Source organism: Neovison vison, chromosome 7 (assembly GCF_020171115.1).
Source record: "Neovison vison isolate M4711 chromosome 7, ASM_NN_V1, whole genome shotgun sequence".
NCBI classification, from domain to species: Eukaryota; Metazoa; Chordata; class Mammalia; order Carnivora; family Mustelidae; genus Neogale; species Neogale vison.
The window spans coordinates 123,268,152-123,289,484 of record NC_058097.1 but is presented as its reverse complement, the minus strand read 5'-3'; the positions used below and the strand labels follow the sequence as shown (position 1 = coordinate 123,289,484).

At 36.9% G+C, this 21,333-nt stretch overlaps 1 protein-coding gene across 1 annotated transcript in view; it reads right to left on the bottom strand.

The window, feature by feature from the left end:
• Positions 1–4,348: 4,348 nt before the first annotated feature.
• The window catches only part of LOC122912455 (beta-galactosidase-1-like protein 3), a 64,505-nt gene continuing 47,520 nt past the window's right edge, over positions 4,349–21,333 (bottom strand). Inside the window, exons 14-21 of the mRNA XM_044258242.1 lie at positions 20,452–20,592; positions 20,059–20,130; positions 19,430–19,508; positions 18,909–18,996; positions 18,515–18,626; positions 12,074–12,190; positions 11,872–11,933; positions 4,349–4,623 (exon numbers count right to left, since the gene is read on the bottom strand). Coding sequence (XP_044114177.1) covers positions 4,584–4,623; positions 11,872–11,933; positions 12,074–12,190; positions 18,515–18,626; positions 18,909–18,996; positions 19,430–19,508; positions 20,059–20,130; positions 20,452–20,592 — 711 coding nt within the window. The 3' untranslated portion in view covers positions 4,349–4,583. The remainder of the gene's footprint in view (positions 4,624–11,871; positions 11,934–12,073; positions 12,191–18,514; positions 18,627–18,908; positions 18,997–19,429; positions 19,509–20,058; positions 20,131–20,451; positions 20,593–21,333) is intronic.

Sequence of the window (21,333 nt, the reverse complement as noted above, 5' to 3'; positions counted from 1 at the left end):
AGTAGTACAATCAATCACACATCAGGGTATCCTGAAGTTAATAATCAATACCATGGGGCTAATAATACATTATATGTTAATTAAAAAAAACAAAACATTTATTAAAAAAATAATATCAGCATCTCCATATTTTCTTCAGATATTAGTAAAAACCTGATAATATGAGCTATAAAACCTCTGAAATTCTTGGGCCATCCCTGTACCCCTCATTTTTATTTATGAAAGAAAATAAAAATAACTAAGCTCTTTAAAAAAAAAAAAAGTCATTAGGGGGCGCCTGGGTGGCTCAGTGGGTTGAAGCCTCTGCCTCTGGCTCAGGTCATGATCTCAGGGTCCTGGGATAGAGCCTTGCATCAGGCTCTCTGCTCAGCGGGAAGCCTGCTTCCTCCTCTCTCTCTCTCTGTCCGTCTACTTGAGATCTCTGCCTATCAAATTAATAAATAAAATCTTAAAAAAAAAAGTCATTAGGGGCGCCTGGGTGGCTCAGTGGATTAAAGCTCAGGTCATGATCTCAGGGTCCTGGGATCGAGCCCCGTATTGGGCTCTCCGCTCAGCGGGGAGCCTGCTTCCCTTCCTCTCTCTCTCTACCTGCCTCTCTGTCTACTTGTGATCTCCATCAAATAAATAAAATCTTTAAAAAAAAAAAGTCATTAGCCCTTAACTTTTTGGGAAGCTCAGAACCATAGATACAGCTACCCACAATTTAGGAACAATTTCACTTTATCTGGCTTTAATGATACCACAGAGAGTGTTACAAAGATAGCACTAGTCTGAGAGATGTTTTGCTGAGGAGTTGAGACTTTTGGTTTTTAAAACATTAGCAAGATACTCCTTCAAAATACTCCTTTCCAAAATATGTAATGAATTTAACCCAAAGTAGACAATGACATACTCAAATCCTGGGAACAGAAGCTACAGTTAAATGAGCAGGCCTGGTAGAGATGTAAAAACTGTGCTCTGGCAAAGTGTGTGAGATGAAAACAAATCCCTGATGTTCAGGAATCACTATTCACAGGCTACCTTTCTGGCGTCATTGGTTTAGAAAATATACAAAAAAAATTTTTTTTTTTTTTAATGAAATCCTGTTGTCATCCTCAGCCCACGACTTTAAGTTAGAGCTCCAGCAGACCCAGAGAGCTCAGCTCCTTCTTTGAGAAGTCACCTATCCCACATAGTATACAAAGAACTCCAGAGGGGAATAAAAGCTATGGTCATTCAGAATCAGTACAGTGGAGGCTCTCAAGAAAAATAATCATATCAAACTAACCTTATTGTCGTTTTTAACAGGTAACAAACAGGTTTATAGATCAATTGTGTCTTATTTTTTAGTGCACTGTGCTAATGCTTTAAGAGTTATGTATCTGAATTTTAGAAAAACATTTGATGAAATCTTTCTTAAAGTCATGAGAACAAGATGCAAAATGTGGCTTCTGTGATAGAGCAGGTCCTTGGGCCCCTGGACCGTGGTACAATCAGCTCTTCTTCACCCTCCTCCTTAAAGATAGACACTTGCACCAGCCCTCCTCACCCACTCACTCCAGCTCTTTTGCTCCAGGTTACATGACAAAACTAGTTATGATGCCAAGTTGCCGAAGATTCTTGAGCAAATAAATTAAGAACATGGAGGAATTTCTGGGAATGAATGAGGACAATTTCAACCGTAGATAGAAAATAGAAAGTCCCAAGAAGGTGATTTAGGCCTTGGAAAAAGAGAAAGAAAGCAAACCCAAGTTAAGATAAATAAGTCCTCTCACCCCAAGAGATATGTCAGTGGGACTGGAAGGGACATGTATGCACTGGGGAGGGATGCACTGAACTTCATCATTGGCCTTTGAAGTCCAAAAATATCACTTTTCAGCCTCAGCCTTTGAAAGGCAGAAAGGCCAAAGACTGAATTCATTGAGAAGTAAGCAGCAAATGTTTAATGACTACTGTGGGCTGAACACTGTTTAGGTGCTTGCAGTACATCAGTGGAAAAAAAAGATGAGGATAAAATATAAATTTCCCTTTGAAATTTATATTTTAGCTGAGGAAGAAAGAAAACAAAAATTAACAAATTAATAAGTAAATTATAGAGTATGTCCAGAGATAATAAATTGCATGGCAAAAAGAAAGTAGATAAAGGAAGGAGATTGTGAGTGTGTGTGGCGGGGCGGGGGGAAGGGAATGCACAGAGAAGGCCTTACTGAAACCATGTTAACCGAGCAAAGATCTGAAAGAGGTGAGAGTTTACCATGCATGCAAATAACTGGAGGAAGGGCTAGGCAAGCAGAGAGAACCCACAGTGCAAAGGCTCTCAGGCAGGAGCATAACAGAGTGTTCTGGGAACTGCATGGTCCGTGTGGGAAGTGAAAGGGAGGGGGAAAACTACAGGCCGTGAGGACAGAAAAGTACAGGGGCCTAACGATGGAAGGTCTTTCAGAGGACTCTGAAATGAAATGGGAGCCACTGTAGGCTTTGGACATCAGTTATGCTTTGAAAGACTCCTCTGGCTCACCAGGAGTGGGTAAGAGCAGAAGAAAGAAGACCAGCTTTGAGGCTGCAATCCCAGTGAAAGATGACGCTGGCTCACACAAGGGTGGTAGGAATAGAGGAGGTGGGAAGTGTTGGATTTCTGGAAATAGTTTGAAAGCAGAAACTCGAGGACTGTTGTGACTCTAGGATCATTTGTGAGGTGAGAGAAATAAGGCGGATTCAAGAATGACTCCAACATTATCAGAAGCACAAATTGGGCTGGTTGAGTTTGAGATACCTGTGAATGTGCTAGCAGAGATATCACATAAGCTATGGAATGCACAAGCCTGAAGTTCCCAAGAGAGATCTGTCATGGAGATATAAATTTAGACACTGACACAGAGTTGGTATTTAAAGGCAAGAGTTTGAGTGAGCTCACCAATGAAGGAAGTGCAGACAAAGAAAGAGAGGACAAGGATGAGCCCTGGGGCACCTGACACTCAGGAGAAACCAGTGAAGTTGAACTAAAAGGAGCGGCCAGTAATGTAGGAAGAACACTCAGAAAAGATGGCATCCTGATTGCCGAGAGAGAAGTTACCAAGGAGGAAGCAGTAATGGCCTACATTACATGATGCTGACAGGTCAAGTTAAGACTGATAATGAATCAATGGATTCAGTACATGGAGGATTTTGGTGACTAGGATGCAGGCAGCTTAGGTGTAGGTGGGGGTTAGGGGCAGGGAAGCTGACTGGAGTAGGTTTATTATTTTTTAAGATTTTATTTATTCATTTGGCAGAGAGATAGCACAAGTAAGCAGAGCGGCAGGCAGCAGGAGAAAGAGAAGGAGGCTCTCTACTGAGCAGGGAGCCCGATGTGGGACTCAATCCCAGAAGCATGACCTGAGCTGAAGGTAGCCGCTTAACCAACTGAGCCACCCAGGCATCCCTGGAGTAGGTTTAGAAAGGATGAAGAATCTAAGAGTGAAAGGGGAATCAGTAATTTGAAGAGTAGCTGGTGGTTCTCAACTTGGAGTCAGGGGTAGTATTCTATCTTCATTTCTATTTTGGATAGAAACTACCACATACTTGTACGCTGATAGTGATCGTGACCAAAAGAGATGAAAACTGTGAAGCAGCAGAGCCCTTACAGAATCTCTGGAGCAATGTCCTTGAGTAGGTGAAGTGGCTAGCGCTGGTGACCGAGTCAGCATACATCAGCATACATAGGACCGTTCAAGGTCTCACTGCATTCTCTATGATAGAATGATCACTTAGGTTAACTTCACTGCATTCTCTGTGATAGAATGATCACTTAGGTTAATTTCAAATACAGACAGTACAACATTGTCGGAAATGAGAAATGGACTCATCATTTGAATTTGTTGTTAATATCTGATTATTAACTTTCAAATGTAGGTATACATTTGAGATGTGACATGAAGTAAAACATTGAAATTTTATTGATAAGTTTAAGCAAAATAAAGTAATAATTAATGATTATTATGGAAACATTACCATAATGTACAGAATTATTAAGAACTTTCAAATACTTAAGCACATAGAGAAGTACATTAATAGCCAGTAACAATATTGAGAGAGTACATTAGTGTTACAAGTTCTAAAGAAGAATATCCTATCTTCTCCGAGCCAACAAATGTATGTAAATAAATGGTCTTTAGAAAATAAAGAAGATGGGGCACCTGGGTGGCTCATCAGACTCTTGGTTTCAGCTCAGGCCATGATCTCGGGGTTATGAGATCAAGCCCTGCATTGGGCTCCACATTCAGTGGAGAGTCTGCTTAACATTCCCTCTCTTCCTCTTCCTTTTCCCTCACCCTACATACACTCTCTCTTCATCTCTCTCTCTAAAATAAAGAAATACATCTTAAAGAAAATAAAGAAGATAGACATCTATTTACATAGCATACAAAGTAAAAATATAAATAATAATTAAGAGCTATCAGTATTGTTATATCACAATTTTACAACTTTAGAACTATTTGATGTCTACCATTCATAACAATAAATAACATAATTTTTATAAGCTGAATTTAATTATTACATAATTTCATTGCAGCCTTGAGTCTTGGAAAAAAGTATTCTTTGGGAATTCTTGCCTTCTTGAAATTTCATGAGGAGGAAAATCTGCAACATGATATGCAGCTACATCTATGATAAATCACATTCAATCCAGATAGGACAAAGAATGAACATGTGAAGAAAGGATGAAAACATTAACCAAAAATTAAACACACTTTTACTCTCACTACCAAACTTCAAAAGGACAGACTTATAAAATTTTAAGAAGACAATTTCTTATTATTTGAGTCTATGGAGGCTAAATAAAAAGTCTCAGAATAATTGCTCTATCTTGCTATTTTCCATCATTTCTAAACGCCAAAAGATTTTTAAAAATCTGCCCAACTTATGATTCCCAGGTGTGAATTTCCTTCTATAAGACATATCACTGAAAACATTTTCCCCAAATTATATTTTGCTATGCACCAGTTAGTGATATGAAATATCCATATTTTATCTATCAGGTATCTGGATATATAGGAACAAAGAGAAATTTTCTTAAAGTTTGACATCATAATAAATTAGTGATGAGTTTAACTATGCTTCTCCTTTACTTTGTTACAATGATATCTTAGTTTAGCACAGCAAACTAAGAAATATTTATAAAATGAAAAATTAGGAAATACAGATGCTATGTATTTGTCATTAGCAGAGGACATACATGGTTAAAGGAATTACAAATATCATTTATGACCTTCAGCTCCTTATTTAGAAAGTAATTTCAGCGTGGTATAAAGTAAGCATTATTCAACCAGAAACAAATTTCATAACATACAAGATATTTTGAAACTCTCTTGTCCCTTTACTTTATGCAAGATGTTTAGAAAGATTGAATAGCAGCTAATACATGTTTTTTTTTTAAAAAATTAAGCTTTAGCAAAGAAAATTAAAGTTAAGAAAAAAAATAAAGAAATAAAAAGAAATAAAGAAAAAACTTAAGCTTTAGCAAAAGAAAGCATACAAAGCCAAAGTCTAACTTTACAGAAAATAATAGCAACATAGAAGGCCATACAAACAACAAATGATTTATTTTCTTGAACCTGCTGAAAAAGCAGCACATTGATATGCTTTGAGATGAAAAGTTATTGTAACATGACACTTGCTGAGGAATACTAGTACTCTGTGAAAATGAAAGCTGAAATGCAGATGAAGTTTGAGATTATTTTTTGTTATCTTGAAGTACAGTTACATGACTCCATTGTTAGATTTTTATATTCAGTATTTAAAAGGATATATGTTTGGGGGAATGCAAATCAATGCTACAATAAGGCAGCATTTCACACCCACTAGGATGGCTATACTGGTTAAAAAAAAAAAAGATTAAAGCAAGTGTAGTGAGGAGATGTGGAGAAATTAGAACCCTCGTTCATGGTTGGTGGGATTGTGAAGTGGTATAGCCACTTAGGAAAACAATCTGGTGTTGCCTCAAAAAATTAAACACGTGTCCCAGCAATTCCACTCCTAGGTATTTACCCAGGAGAACTGAAAAGATATGTTCGCACATAAACTTGAGTGTGAATGTTCATAGCAGCATTATTCACAATAGCCAAAAAGCAGAAAGAACTCAAATATCCACTCATTGATGAATGGATAAACAAAATGTTGTATCCGTATAACAGAATTTAATTTGTCCTTAAAAAGGAATGAAGTACTGATATATGCTTCATAAATGAATCTTACAAACATTATGCCAAGTGAAAGAAGCCAGTCACAAAGGGCCACATATTGTATGATTCCATGTACATGGAATGTTCAGAATAGGTGAATACATGGAGATGGAAAGTAGATTAATGTTGCTAGGAGCTGGGGAGGGGCAGAGGGGAGTGACTGTTAATGGGTACAGGATTTCTTTCCAGAGTGATAAAAATGTTCTGGATTTAGACAATGGTTAAAACAACCTTATGAATATATGACAGTAAAAACTACTGAACTGTAAAATTTAAAAGGATGGGGGGGCGCCTGGGTGGCTCAGTGGGTTAAAGCCTCTGCCTTCGGCTCAGGTCATGATTTCAGGGTCCTGGGATCGAGCCCCACATCGGGCTCTCCGCTCAGCAGGGAGCCTGCTTCCTCCTACCTCTCTGCCTGCTTCTCTGCCTACTTGTGATCTCTGTCTGTTAAATAAATAAAATATTAAAAAAAATAAAAGGATGGGTTTTCTCATATATGAACCATATCTCAATTTCAAAAACTTCTCTCAAATATAAAGTACTTCTATTTGTCCTTTTTCTATGTATGGAACTAGAAATATTTGCTTTATATATTGAGGCTAAATGTTTAGGAACTCTAGAATTTACAACTCTAGAATTATATCTTTTCATGAGTTCAATCTTTTACCATTATCAGTAATTCTCTATATCTAGTAATGACTATTATCATTCAGTCTACTTGCCTGATATTAATATGGTTACTCCAGATTTTTTAATATGAATTTGCATGGTATATGTATATTTATATTTTTAATTGAGGTATAGTTGACACATTTTATATTAGTTTCAGGTAGACAACACAGTAATTCAACAATTATATACATTACAAAATGCTCACTGTAAGAAGTGTAGTTACCATCCGTCACTATACAAAGTTACTACAAGATTATTGACTATATTCCCTATGCTGTGTTTTTCATCCCTATGATTTATTTTGTAACTGGAAGTTTAAAACTCTTAATCCCCTTTACCTATTTCACCCCATACCCTCACTCCACCTCCCCTCTAGCAACCACCAGTTTGTTCTTTGTATTTATGAGTCTATTTCTGTTTGTGCATTTGTTTTTTAGATTCCACATATAAGTGAAAGCATATGGTGTTTGTCTTTCTCTCTGACTTATTTCACTTAGCATAACACCCTCTAGGCCTATCCATGTTGTCATGAATGGCAAGATTTCAATCTTTTCATGGCTGAGTAATATTCCCTTGTGTGTATGTGTATGCCTATGTATATATATATATATATATATATATATGTATGTATATGGATGTGTGTGTGTATGTATGAAATATATATACCAGAACTTCTTTATCAATTCATCTATCCATGGATATTTGGACTGCTTCTATATCTTGGCTATTTTAAGTAATGCTACAATAAGCACAAAGGTGTACTTTTTTTGAATTAGTATTTTTGATCCTTCATGTAAGTACCAAGTAGTGAAACTACTGGATCATATGATATTTCTATTTTCCATTTTTTAAAGATTTTATTTATTTATTTCACAGACAGAGATCACAAGTAGGCAGAGAGGCAGGCAGAGAGAGAGGGAGAAGCAGGCTCCCGGCCGAGCAGAGAGCCTGATGCGGCGCTCGATCCCAGGACCCTCGGATCATGACCTGAGCCGAAGGCAGAGGCTTTAACCCACTGAGCCACCCAGGAGCCCCTGTATTTTACATTTTTTAAGAATTTCCATACTGATTTCCATAGTGGCTGCAAGAAATTTACCTTCCCACCAATAATGCATAAAGGTTCATTTTTCTCCACATCCCCACTGACATTTGTTATCTTGCTTTTTTTATACTAGCCAATCTCACTGATGTAAAGTGATATCTCATTGTGGTTTTGATTTGCATTTCCCTTATGATTAGTGACACTGAGCATCTTTTCATGTGTCTGTTAGCCATCTGTCTGTCTTCTTCGGAAAAACGTCTATTCATGGTTTTATTTTAAATCAGATTATTTGGTTTTTTGGTGTTAAGTTGTATGAGTCCTTTTTATATTTTGGAAATTAACTCCTTATCGGCTGTATCATTTGCAAATACCTTTTCCCATTCAGTAGGTTGCCTTTTCATTTTTTGGTGGTTTCCTCTGTTGTGCAAAAGTTTTTAATTTGGTATAGTCCCAGTTGTTTATGTTTTCTTTTATTTCCCCCACCTGGGGAGACATCTAGAAAAATAATGCTAAGGCTGATTTTCAAGAGTTTACAATCTATGTTTTCTTTTTGGTGTTTCATGATTTCAGGTCTGACATTTAGGTAGTTAATCCATTTCAAGTTTACTTTGGTATGTGGTGTAAGAAAGTGGTCCAGTTTCAATATTTTCCATGTAGTTGTCCAGTTTTTCCAACACCATTTATTAAAGAGACTGTTTTATTCTTGTTACCTTAGTTGTAAACTAATTGACCATAGAGGTGTGAGTTCATTTCTGGGCTATTTTGTTCTGTTGATCTATGTGTATATTTTTGTGACAGTTCCATACTGGATTACTACAGCTTTGAAATCTTGAATTGTAATACCTCTTTGTTCTTCTTTCAGCTAGTTGGGGTCTTTTGTGGTTCCATACAAATTTTAGGATTCTTTGTTCTAGTTCTGTGAAAAATGCTATTGGTATTTGATAGGGATTACATTGAATTTGTATATTGCTTTGGGTACTATGGACATTTGATAATATTAGTTCTTCCAATTCATGAGCATGGTATATTTGTCCATTTATTTGTGTTGTCTTCCATTTCTTTCATCAATATCTCAGAATTTTCAAAGTATAGGTATTTAACTTCCTTAGTTAAATTTATTCTTGGTATTTTATTCTTTTTGAAGAGTTGTTCATGGGATAATTTTAATTTTTCTTTCTGCTAATTCATGCATGGTATTTTTAAAAAAGATTTTATTATTTACTTGCCAGAGAGTGAACAAGAGCAAGAGCAAGTTAAGACAGAGCGTGCAGAAGCAGAGGGGTTGGGCAGGTAGAGGGAGAAGCAGACTCCCTCTGAGCAGAGAACCTGAGGACACTAGATCCCAAGATCCTGGGATCATGACCTGAGCCGAAGGCAGATGCTTAACTGACTGTGCCACCCTGGCATCCTGTGTGGTATGATTTTTTAATCTTAACTTTTCTATCATGTTGTATACTATGTTAAAGGTGTATTTCTTGTAAAACTTATATATTTCTTTTTTGTGTGTCTGACAACTTTTACCTTTGGAGGGTTTACTACATTTACAAAATTTACTATGGTTGCTAATATATTTGTATTTATTTCTACTATCTTAATATTTGTTTTCTACTTGTACTTATTTTTTACATTATTGTCTACTCCTTTTTACCTTTTATTGGTTAAGTTTTTTAGTTGCCTTTTTTTTCCTCATTCTATTTGCCCCCTTCAGGTTGTTTTTTTGTTTTTTTGTTTTTTTTTTTTGAAAGTTAGAAGTATTAAACAGTTAAGCTAAATTTAACATACATATTCAACAAATTCAAAGTTAATATCTTAGCATTACGAAAAGCTTAGATCTCCCTTGTTTTTGCTAATCACAGCTCTTCCACCATAGATATTTTCTCCTAGTCTTAGAATTTTATACAGATTTTGCCCTCAAATTAGACATTAATATATTTTTTATTGAATTAATGTTTGTTGACCTGTATTTGCATATTTGTCAACATCCTTCCTTTGTTTCACATTTTTTCTTGAATCTCAGACCTTACCACTGGGGTCATTTTCTTTCTGTTGACATATGTTCTTTAAGATATGTTTTCTCGGGACGCCTGGGTGGCTCAGTTGATTAAGCAGCTGCCTTCAGCTCAGGTCATGATCCCGGGGTCCTGGGATCGAGTCCCACATCGGGCTCCTTGCTCGGCAGGGAGCCTGCTTCTCCCTCTGCCTCTGCCTGCCTCTTTGCCTGCCTGTGCTCGCTCACTCTCTCTCCCTCTGTCTCTGACAAATAAATAAATAAAATCTTAAAAAAAAAAAAAAAAAAGATATGTTTTCTCCACTGAGGTTTACTGAGAGACTTAAGGTGTAATGCCCTAAGCATCCATGGTCTGTAATGAATTAGCTTTCCTGGTATGCTTCTATAAATTACAATAAGGAACTAATCACTGAAAATATTTCCTGTAAGGTGTTATCTTATGGAACCCCAGTTAAGAAAGGCTGCCTCAGAGTTCCCTTTAGCACATGGATCTTTTGATGATATAAAATCTTTTGGCCCTTGTTTGTCTGTAAGGTCTGTATTTTGTTTTCTTTTGCTTTGTTTTTCTTGAAGGACCGTGTTGCTAGGTAAAGAGTTTTAAGCTGTGAGCCCTCTTCTCTAAGCACACTGAAAACATTATATCTTCTGGATAGTATTGTTGCATTCATATCTGCATTCATAAAAAATGACATAGGTATGGAGTTGAGGTATAATAGAAGAAGAGGTATAAATCAGAGATACATGTATTCAAACATCTCTTAAACCTTGGTTTCTCCATCTACAAAGTGGAAAACCTGCATGGTTGCTAAGATTAAAAATAACATATATATTACCTGAAATATAATACATACATATGATTTTCAGGGTTATTATTTGTTTTTTTCCCTTGGTCTATAGATTATCCTTAGATTTTATGGGTTTGAGTCTATAGCCTCAGAGAATAAAGTTTTATGTAGAAATTTTGTGGATGCATGATGAAATTCTCTTTCAGTGAGCCAGACATTCAGACTAGTGGGAGAAAAGATCATCTGACTCCTTAGTTCTCATCCCAGCCGGGAAGGTTCCTTCTTCCCTTTTGACACCAGATTATTTGCTAAATTTGTTGAAGCTCCTAGGCACCGTATCTAGGTGCCTAGGTAATAAGATTTTGTTGTAGTGCAATGGTTCAAATTTAGGTCAAGTGCTATAATTTGATTATAAAAATGTGATTCATTGCCAAAGGTGTCATTTGATGAAATCCATTTGACTAATATTTGTCCACTATCAGTAAGAAACTTGCCTATACCCAGATAGCTGAGAAATAAGACGACACAGAATGCTCCATGGCAGGCTTTGCTGTCATACCTGTCAGAATCAAGCAACCAAATTGTTATATCTTCTCTGACTGGATATGACCCACAAGGTCACCTTGGAGACACACAGGCTGTAGGAAAATGCCTGAAGACGTTGTGCATGGCACCTTGTATTCCCCCGCTTCCTACAACACACATACACACACACACACACTCTCTCTCTCACATACACACACCAGAAATTTGCCATTCAGCATATACAGTACTTTCTTTGGCATAGAGAGAACACTAATCCTTACTCTCTCTTAAGCCAGAGACTCTTTTCTTCCTTCCAAATGAGTCAGAAATAAAATCTGGTATTATTTTATTCATATCTTCCTAAAGGCACATTTGATTAGAGAATAAGAATATGCTAAGGATTAGGCATTTAACTAGGTAAATCAGTCATTAAAGATTTTGAAGACTTTTTGAAGCCTAAAAATAGGCATCACATGGATATACTATAATATTCATAACAATTTCCTTCTTTATTTTTTAGCTTATTTTTACATTTTTGCTATTGTAGGCAATACTGATATTCTCGACATAAATCTTCCTACTTAAATGCTTGTAGGTGAATTCTAACAATCCTAGAAATGTATTATAATACAGTCTTACAGGATGGGTTCATTTGTAGTTTGGATGTATGACCCACTCTTCCTTTTCTCAAACAGGATGATCTAGGGAGAAAAGAAAGGCTAACAGTAAGAAAGGGTAAGCCTATTCAGTACAGAATGAGAAAGACACTGAACTGTATTCTGGGGATGAAGGCAGATCTCAACATTCATGAAACATAAAAGCAGGGGTAGGGGTGACTCACCTCATTGTCTTCTGGATGAAGCCAAACACCAGGAAGGTAAAGTGTTTTCTGAGGTCCAATAATTGAATATCGCCCAAGGTTACGTCCATTGATGAATGCAAATCCAGAATTCCAGGTCTGGAAGGAATGGAGTCTTGAGACATAGGAACAGATTCACACTGGCAAGGTAAAACCTAAGGCACTTTGGGAGTGAGAGCAAGACTCAATGCTTTGTGGCGATGGAAGTGGCAGTGAGTTTAGAATGGTATGTTCGAGAAACTCTACTAAGATGTAGCTGATTTAGGGGTGAAAGAGAAAAACATGAATCAAACCTTTAATGCTAATGCTACTGTTGTTCCTGACCCATGATATATAATGGTATGGTTTGTTTTTTTTTTTAAAGGAGTTGTTCTGTTTCCAGAGATAAGTATTAGATAATAAAGATGAATGCTAAAGCTAAGAAGTTATAAAAGTTATACATTTTTAAAAACCTGCTCACAATACCATGATGAGTGATAGGACCAAGATCTCGGCAAAGAAAACTGAGAGACAAGAAGACATTGAGACAGTTTTTCCAATAGCAGCATCTGCTTATTCAGGAAGAGGTGACTGAGAAGCTTAGCAGAAACTTCTATAGCCTCACAAGTTTAGGGAACAAAAACTAGATACCAAGGAACCTTATTAAATAATTTACACTCTGAGTTGTGATCCTGAGCACCTGCCTAAACCCAAGGAGAAGAGTGAACTAGAAATAGTCTGGCCATTGTATGAAAGCCTTGATTCAAATCATTTCTGTCCTCATAATTGTACTAAGGTGTTTACTAATGCACTTAATCAACTCCAGAGGTGGATGTAAATTCCTGATAGCATCTTAGGCTTTAAGTTATTTCTAGCAGTTTTCATATGTAATTTCTGGAACTCAAAAAAATCAAGCAGATGGGGTTGGGGAAGACAATATAATAAAAAATACCACACAGAACAATAGGCAATAAAAACAGATGCACAGGTGATGCAGATAATGGATTTATAAGTACCAGGCTTTAAAAGAATTATGCTGAGGCACCTGGGTGGCTCAGTGGGTTAAGCTTCTGCCTTTGGCTCAGGTCATGATCTCAGGGTTCTGGGATGGAGCCCCACATCGGGCTCTCTGCTCAGCAGGGGAGCCTGCTTCCTCCCCTCTCTCTGCCTACGTATCTGCTTACTTGTGATCTCTATCTGTCAAATAAATAAATAAAATCTTTTTTTAAAAAATAAATAAATAAAAGAATTATGCTTATTAAATTAGTTTGCTCATAGGGATGAAAGATAAAAGCTAGAATTTTGACAGAGAAGTGGAAACTATTAAAAAAAGTCTAAAGTTATAGAATGAAAATTCTAAAATTAAAAAATGTAATAATTAGAAACAAGAATTTAACAGATATTTCGAATAACAGATTTGATACAGCTAAATAGAGAATATAGCTAAATATAGACTCAGTAAACTGAATAATAGGAAAGAAAGTTTCCAAAATTAAGCTTAGAGGAAAGAAGAGTGAGAAACATACAAGACAGGAAGAGACAAAAGGAGATATAACAAACTGGTTCTAACCTATAAAATTGGAGGCTCTGGAATGCTCCAGGTAAAAAGAAAGATTGCTAGACATTAAATAAAGCAGTTATATGATATTCATAAGAAAACCATCTAAAATATAAAGGAATTATAAAAATAAAAGAATAACAGAAAAAGATAAAATAGATAAACCTTAAGTAAAAGAAGTTACTATAGCTTCATTAATATCAGAAAAAATTTTTCAAAGATTTTTTTTTTATTTGACAGCGAGAAAGGGAACACAAGCAGGGGGAGTAGAAGAGGAAGAAGCAGGCCTCCTGCTGAGCAAGGAGCCTGATGAAGGGCTCTATCACAGGACACTGGGATCATGACCTGAGCTGAAGACAGCTGCTTAATGACTGAACCACCCAGGCACCCCTAGTATCAGAAAAATTTGACATTTAGGCAAGAAGCACAACTAGAGATAAAAAGTAACATCTCTCAATAATAAAATTTTTAATCTAAGTGATAATGATATATATAAAAGCTAAAAGGATAGATTCAGAATATCTAAGCAAAACTGATGAAATAACAGGTGAAATAAAATTCATAACCATAATGGAAATTTTTCAAACAATGTTTCAATAGCTAATAGATAAAGAAAACAAGAATCAATAAAGACATAAAACATTTAAAATAAGGTAATTAACAAAGTTGAACTAATTGACATATATAGAACATTGATCTAATACATGCAGAATATACCTATTCTTTCAAATATACACAATAATCTTTATAACTTTGACCCTATATTGGACTAAACAAGTATTGTATTTTAAAATTCTCAGACCACGGTACAGTTAAACAAGAAATTGATAATTAAAAAACTACTATAAAGTATCCAAATATTTGGAAATTAAGAAACATGTACACATCTTTTTTAAAAGATTTTGTTTATTTATTTGATGAAAAGAGATATCACAAGTAGGCAGAGAGGCAGGCAGAGAAAGAGGGGGAAGCAGGCTCCTTGCTGAGCAGAGAGCCCGATGCAGGGCTTGATCCCAGGACCCTGAGATCTGACCTGAGCCGATGACAGAGCCTTAACCCACTGAGCCACCCAGGTGCCCAAGAAACATGTACACTTCTAAATAACGCAGAGGCCAAAGCAAAAATCATGAGGAAAGTTAAAATATATTTGAATTGAGTGGTGATGAAAATAAAACATATAAAAACTTATGGAGTATATATCCAGAATAGGCAATTCCATAGACACAGGGAGAAAATTATTGTTTGTCAGGGGTTAAGGGGAGGGGAAGAAAGTGCTTAATGAGTACAAGCTCTCCTGTTAGAGTTATAAAACTGTTTGGAACTAGATAGAAGAAGAGTTGCATTCATTGTAAATGTTCCAAATGCCTCTGGATTGTTCACTTTAAAATGATTAATTTTATGTTAATGTAAATTTCACCTCAATAAATGTTAAGCTTATGGGATACAACTGAATTCATACTTAAATGAAAAATTGCCTAAAAGAATAAAGACTAAAAGTCAGTTATCTAAGCACCCATCTCAAGAAATTATAAAAAGAAAGAAGATAACTCCTAAGATAAAAAGTAGAATGAACAAAACACTTTATACCTTCAGAATGGCTAGTATCAAATAAGTAAATGAATAAATAAGATATAGCAAGTGTTAGCAAGAATGTGGAGAAAATGGAACCCTTATGCCTTGTTGGTGGGAACACAAACTGGCATAGGCACTGTGGAAAACAGTACGGAGGTTCCTCAAAAAATTTAAAATAGGATCACCATATGATCCAATAATTCTGTATTGGGTATTTAACTAAAGAAAACAAAAACATTAATTCAAAAAGATATATGTACCTCTATGTTTATTATGGTATTATTTACATTAGCAAATATGGAAGAATCCAAGTGTCCATAGAAAGATGAATGGATAAATATGTGTGTGTGTGTGTGTATGTGTAGACAATAGAATATTACTCAGCCACAAATAAAAAGAACAAAATCTTGCCATTTGCAACAATATGGATGGACCTGGAGGGTATAATGCTATGTGAAATAAGTCAGACAGAGAAAGACAAATACCATATGATTTCACTCATATGTGGAATTTAAGAAACAAATGAAAAAAGAGACAAGTGAATAAACAGACCCTTACATACAGAGAACAAACCAGTGATTGCCAGAGGGGAGATGGGTGGAGGAATGGATGAAATAGATAAAGGAGATTATGAGTAGTCTTTTCTTGATCAGCACCAAGAAATGAATACAATTGCTGAATCACTATATTGTACACCAGAAACTAATGTAACACTGGATATTAATTATACCTGAATTAAAAACTTTAAAATGCAAAATAATAGGACTAGGTGATAAGGGAAATAATTAGTATTTGAAAGTTGTGGGGCATCTGGGTGGCTCAGTCAGTTAGCATCTGCCTTTGGCTCAGGTCATGATCTCGGGGTCCTGGGTTTGAGCCCTGTGTCGGGCTCCCAGATCAGTAGAGTCTGCTTCTTTATCTCCTCTGCCCCTCCACCCCACTCGTGCTTTATCTCTCTCTCAAATAAATAAATAAAATCTTTTTTTAAAAAGTTTAACAATTAAAATAATACATATTTGAAACACACTAAAATGTTTAATATATTTTTATTTTAAAATAATTTCAGATCTATAAAAATTTTGCAAAGATAATGCGGGATTTCACAAAAGAACAAAATAATAATAATAATAAAGAAAACAGCAGAAATGAAACAGAAAAGAACTATACAATATGGTAAAAGTCACAGCCAACCATTGATTCTTTGAAAGATTAATAATTTGGTAATATTCTGATGAAATTTACCAAGACAAAAAGAGACGTTACTACAGATGGTCAAGATATTAAAAATCAATTTAAACATAATACATTGAAAATTCAGAGGAAATGGAAAAATTCCCAGAAAAATAAATTTTATGAAAACTCACTTTTAAAGAAGCAAAATCTGACTAGTACTTCAATCTTGACGGAATTTAATCCATGCTTACAAACTTCCCCACAAAGAAAATGTTGGCCCTAATTGCTTCCACTAGTAAAATCTACCAAACATGTAAGAAGTAATACCAGGCTTACAGAGACTCTACTTCCCAAATCATTTATGGTGGTCTTAAAACTTGGTACCAAGACATGACAAAGATGTCTCAATAGCAAACATTAACGCAAAAGAAGTCTTAATATTTATAATAGCCAAACACTGGAAATAATACAAATGTCTATCAACAGTAGGATGGTTAAATAAAGTATGGTATTTTATGAAATGGAACCCCATACAATACTGAAAATGAATAAGTCACCACAACATCACTTAATGCTGAATCTTAGCAAAAAACCAGGCACACAAATAAAGAAGGCATGCTATGCAATTCAATTTACACAAAGTACAAGGGAAAGCACTGAATTGGAGTGTTAGAAATCAAGATAATGGTTCACCTTTTTTTAATCTGTTTTTTTTTTTTAAGATTTTATTTACTTATTTGACAGATCACAAGTAGGCAGAGAAGCAGGCAGAGAGAGAGCCGGGGAAACAGGCTCCCCACAGAGCAGAAAGCCTGATGTGGGACTCGATCCCAGGAACCTGGGATCATGACGTGAGCTGAAGGCAGAGGCTTTAACCCACTGAGCCACCCATGTGCCCCTAGTATGTTTTTTTTAAAAGATTTTATTTATTTATTTGACAGAAAAAGACAGTGAGAAAGGAAACAAGCAGGGGTGGGGAGGCTGGAGAGGGAGAAATAGGGGGCAGCTGGAGAGGGAGAAGTAAACTCCCCTCCAAGCAGGAAGCCCAACACGGGGCTCAATCCCAGGACACCAGGATCATGTTCTGAGATGAAGCCAGCTGCTTAACAACTAAGACACCCAGACACCCCTAGATAATGGTTCATTTTAAGGGACAAGGAGAGATAGTGATTGGGAAGGGTGCTGACAATATTTTACTTTTTTATCTCAAAAGAAGTACATGGTGTTCACTTTGTGATAATTTATTGAACTGTGCATTTATTATGTGCATTTATACATAAAAAGCTATAGGAGGTATAGTATTTTTAAAAAGCAAGTTGCAGAATATAACTTAGGGATTGAACCCATTAATGTAAAAAGTAATTGTGTATATGTTTAGGCTAAGTTATATATGAAATTCTACAAACTGTTAGCCTAACCACAAACTGTCAGCCTAACCCCTGAATTCAGGAAATTTCTAGTAGAAGCTTCTGCCTGTCAATGTTATCTTTTAGGAACTAATTCCTAGAGGCTTCTGCTGAGCTGTCAATTTTACCTTTTAGAAAGAAACTAACAGACTGCTAGAATAGAAAAAGAAACATTTGAGGGCCACACCTGTGCAGATGAACCAGAAAGTGCCAGACGTGACCTCAGCCTCATGGTATTAAAATCCCCTTCTGAATATTCATCCCAAGCCCTAATAAGAGTCTGCTTTCCCATCTTCAGGGAGATAGGACTTTGGAAATTATTCCCCACAATCTCCTTATTTGCATAAACAAATGACTTGTGATACAACTCCATTTGGTGTAGTCTGTCTATAACTCACTGAGGAGCAGCCCACTTTGGTCCAGTGACACAGGTAGTGTTTAGTTCTGAAAAGTAGAAAGTAATTGGAATGGAAGGTGGGTTGAAAGGAGAAATTCCATCCTTTGCTCTCTCCATCTTATTATTTCAGGTTTTCTGTTGTGTTTTGATTTATTATTTTTAAAATAATGATAATTAGGAAGTTTGAGAAATGTTGGAAATCTTGTTAGAAGTGAAGAACAGAAAAACAAGGAAAATGGGGAGGCATTCCCACCAGGAACACTACAGCTTTGTTTTAAAACTCTTTTGACAAGAAGAGGTGGTTGGGACACCAGAACAGATGAGGGCAGCTCACCTACCAGTAGACTCAGGAAGGTGTCCTTGGGTGAAGAGTCAACCTTCAAGGTACCAAGGTAGAAGGCAGGGCCGAAATAGTTCTTTGGGACAGGCCTCCAGGTGGCAGAGCGGAGTCTGGAGGAAGAGCAGAGCCTTGAAGAAGAGAAAAGACCCTTCTGCACTCTAGTGCAAACACTGACCCTAGATTTCCCCACCCAGGGACGAGGAGATGTGTTAGACTAGAAGCATTAAAATCAAGAGTCGGGAGACTTGTTCTAGGGTTCTAGTCCTGACCCTAAAGCACTCTATAATCCTGGGTAAATCAGTTGTCTGGATTTTAGCTCTTCATCTGCAAAGAGTTTGACGTCTATAAGCCCCTTGATCCCTCCAAAGGTTTAGGCATAAGGAGGAACATACCTTTCAAAGAAGTTCATTGTCATTTCCAGAGAATAGATAGCAAAACCATTCAGGGGAAACTTATTGATGGTAACTGATTCAGTTAGTCCTGTAGGTGAGAGTAAGAAAAAATACAGGGATTGGACATTCTCCAGTGTCTGGGATAAAGAAATTCAGACTGTATATGCCTATGACAAAGAATCAGCCAGGAGAGCAAAGATTTGTCTAACCTGCTATTACCAAAAGTTTCCTGTTACATGGCTCCATATTACAAAGAAAGTTTCCCACTTAGTATCAGTACTTTCTCTGAAATTCCCAATGGCAGACTGGGTCCAGGCTCTATAATAGGCCAGGGCCCTATCCAACTGTTCTGCTTTTCACCCAGGAGAACTGGAGAAGGCAGGACAATGGAGAGGGAGCCTTTGGTCCAGGGACCTAGTCATCCCACTGATCAAGGGACTCATTTTCTCCTCCCAACAGCAACATCGTTCCAATCTGAGAATCCAAGTAACTACAAAGAGAGATTACAGCCTGTTTCCCACCTTTCCGCTGATCTTGAATTTTCCACGAAAAATTGACTCGTCCTCGATTTTCTACCAGGATCCTTAGAAGTTGACATTCCTAAAAAGAAAAAGAAAAAATAAGAAGGAAGTTGGCATTCCTGCTTGGGATAGACCATTTTACAGAGACTACATGTCCTCGCAGAGTTTTTACTCTCCGATGCATTCTTTTCTCTGAGTCCCAAATAGAAAGACAAGCAAATGGGAGAAAAGGGGTCTTCAGAGCACAGCAGTCCTTCTCTCTCATGAGGACCCTTTGGGTTCCTGTTCCAAACTCAATCTTCCCTTTCATCTGCTGATCTGCCTTAAGAAAGGCAGAGAGGCTCAGCTGTGTGCTTTTGATCAGAGACCCAACCAGCAGCTAATGACTGACTCAGGGCCTAACGGGGAAGTTCCATTTAAGCCTTTGCATGTATGTAACAACACTGATACACCTAGACCTGGGAGATGCAGTTATGCTTATAGCCCTAAGCACTTGTTGATGGAACCCTAAGTGAGAAGCAATACCAAAGGGCAGTGGCAGAGAAAGGTGGTATTCTATCTCAGGACCAGGCTATGCTTGCTTTTGAGTCAGATGTCTAGGGCAACACCAAGACTCTTGAATCACATACCCTGATTTTAGGAATAATCAACGTCTTAGTATGATCATCCAGAAGTCCTATATTTATCTCATTCAAAAACACCTGCAAAAGAAGAGCCAGCATCAGACTTACTGGCCCACCTGAAGAAAGAAGAGAGGCTCTGGTTTAGGAAGCAGGTCATTTTGAAGGAAAAGACTAGCATTGGTGATCACAGATGGCTAGAAGCTGAACAGGAGGACTTCACAGGCTTAAGTTGTGACAAAGCCAAAAACAAATCTCTTTGGCTTGACTCTATATTCCCAATGCCTCACGAATAATAGATGCTTGAAAATACCATCTAATAGTAAAGCTGACCAGTGACTACCCACCCCAATAACAGAGTCCGGTTCTGCTTACCTCCATTTACAGTCTGTTGATACCTACCTGTGCTGTATCATGAACATTAGCATGGAGAGAACCTCCAGAGCAAATGGAAGTTTCATAAAGCACGAATCCATAGGACTGGCCATTCCCACTGTTTATAGGGAGGTTCTCCATGTTGACTGGTGTATGAGATATAACTGGCTAAGAGAGAGATATAGCAGAAACAGGGGCCAGGGTGATGAAAAGTTAGGATCCTTCTTCCTTAGGCCCTTGTCATTTTTTGTTGTACATCCTAATGGTCCCCAACAGTTCTTTGGGTAAGAAATATTAAACCCATGCTATTTGATGATTTTCATCATCTCCACTGACCAGGAAACTCAGGGGATAGTAGGAGCATCATAGAGGGAACAATTGCTGTAATCATGAGAATTTTTGAAGTGAATAAACTGTTTAACATAACTGAAGTCGAATAAGAATTATGCACTAAAGCAAACATTTAGGTAGCATCTACATTATGTGCCAATAACTGCATTTATCTAAAACAGCGATAGCAGAAGTAAAACTAATATGAATTCACGAGTTAATATTTTTCAAGCAATTTTCACCTTTTCTTCAAAATAAGACAGGTAGTCTAATTTTAAAGGGAGAGAATGGACACATAAAAGTTCAGTGATTTGGCCTATTGGGTGGTGAAGAAGAGTCAGAAACTCAGTTTTACGGGTTCCTGGCTCTCAATGTTTCCTATATGGATCATGCAGTCCCACCTAAGAATATCTAGCAAATGGTTCCTCTGAGCTGGGAAACAGGATCCTCTAATATCCTGCTTTCCCCCACCCCCACTCATTCTTCAAGTTCAAACCCCTTTACAGTCTACCCAGAGAAAAATTTGATGGTTCTTACCCCATAGTTCTAAGTTTGGACAAAATCTAAAAGATTTATTTT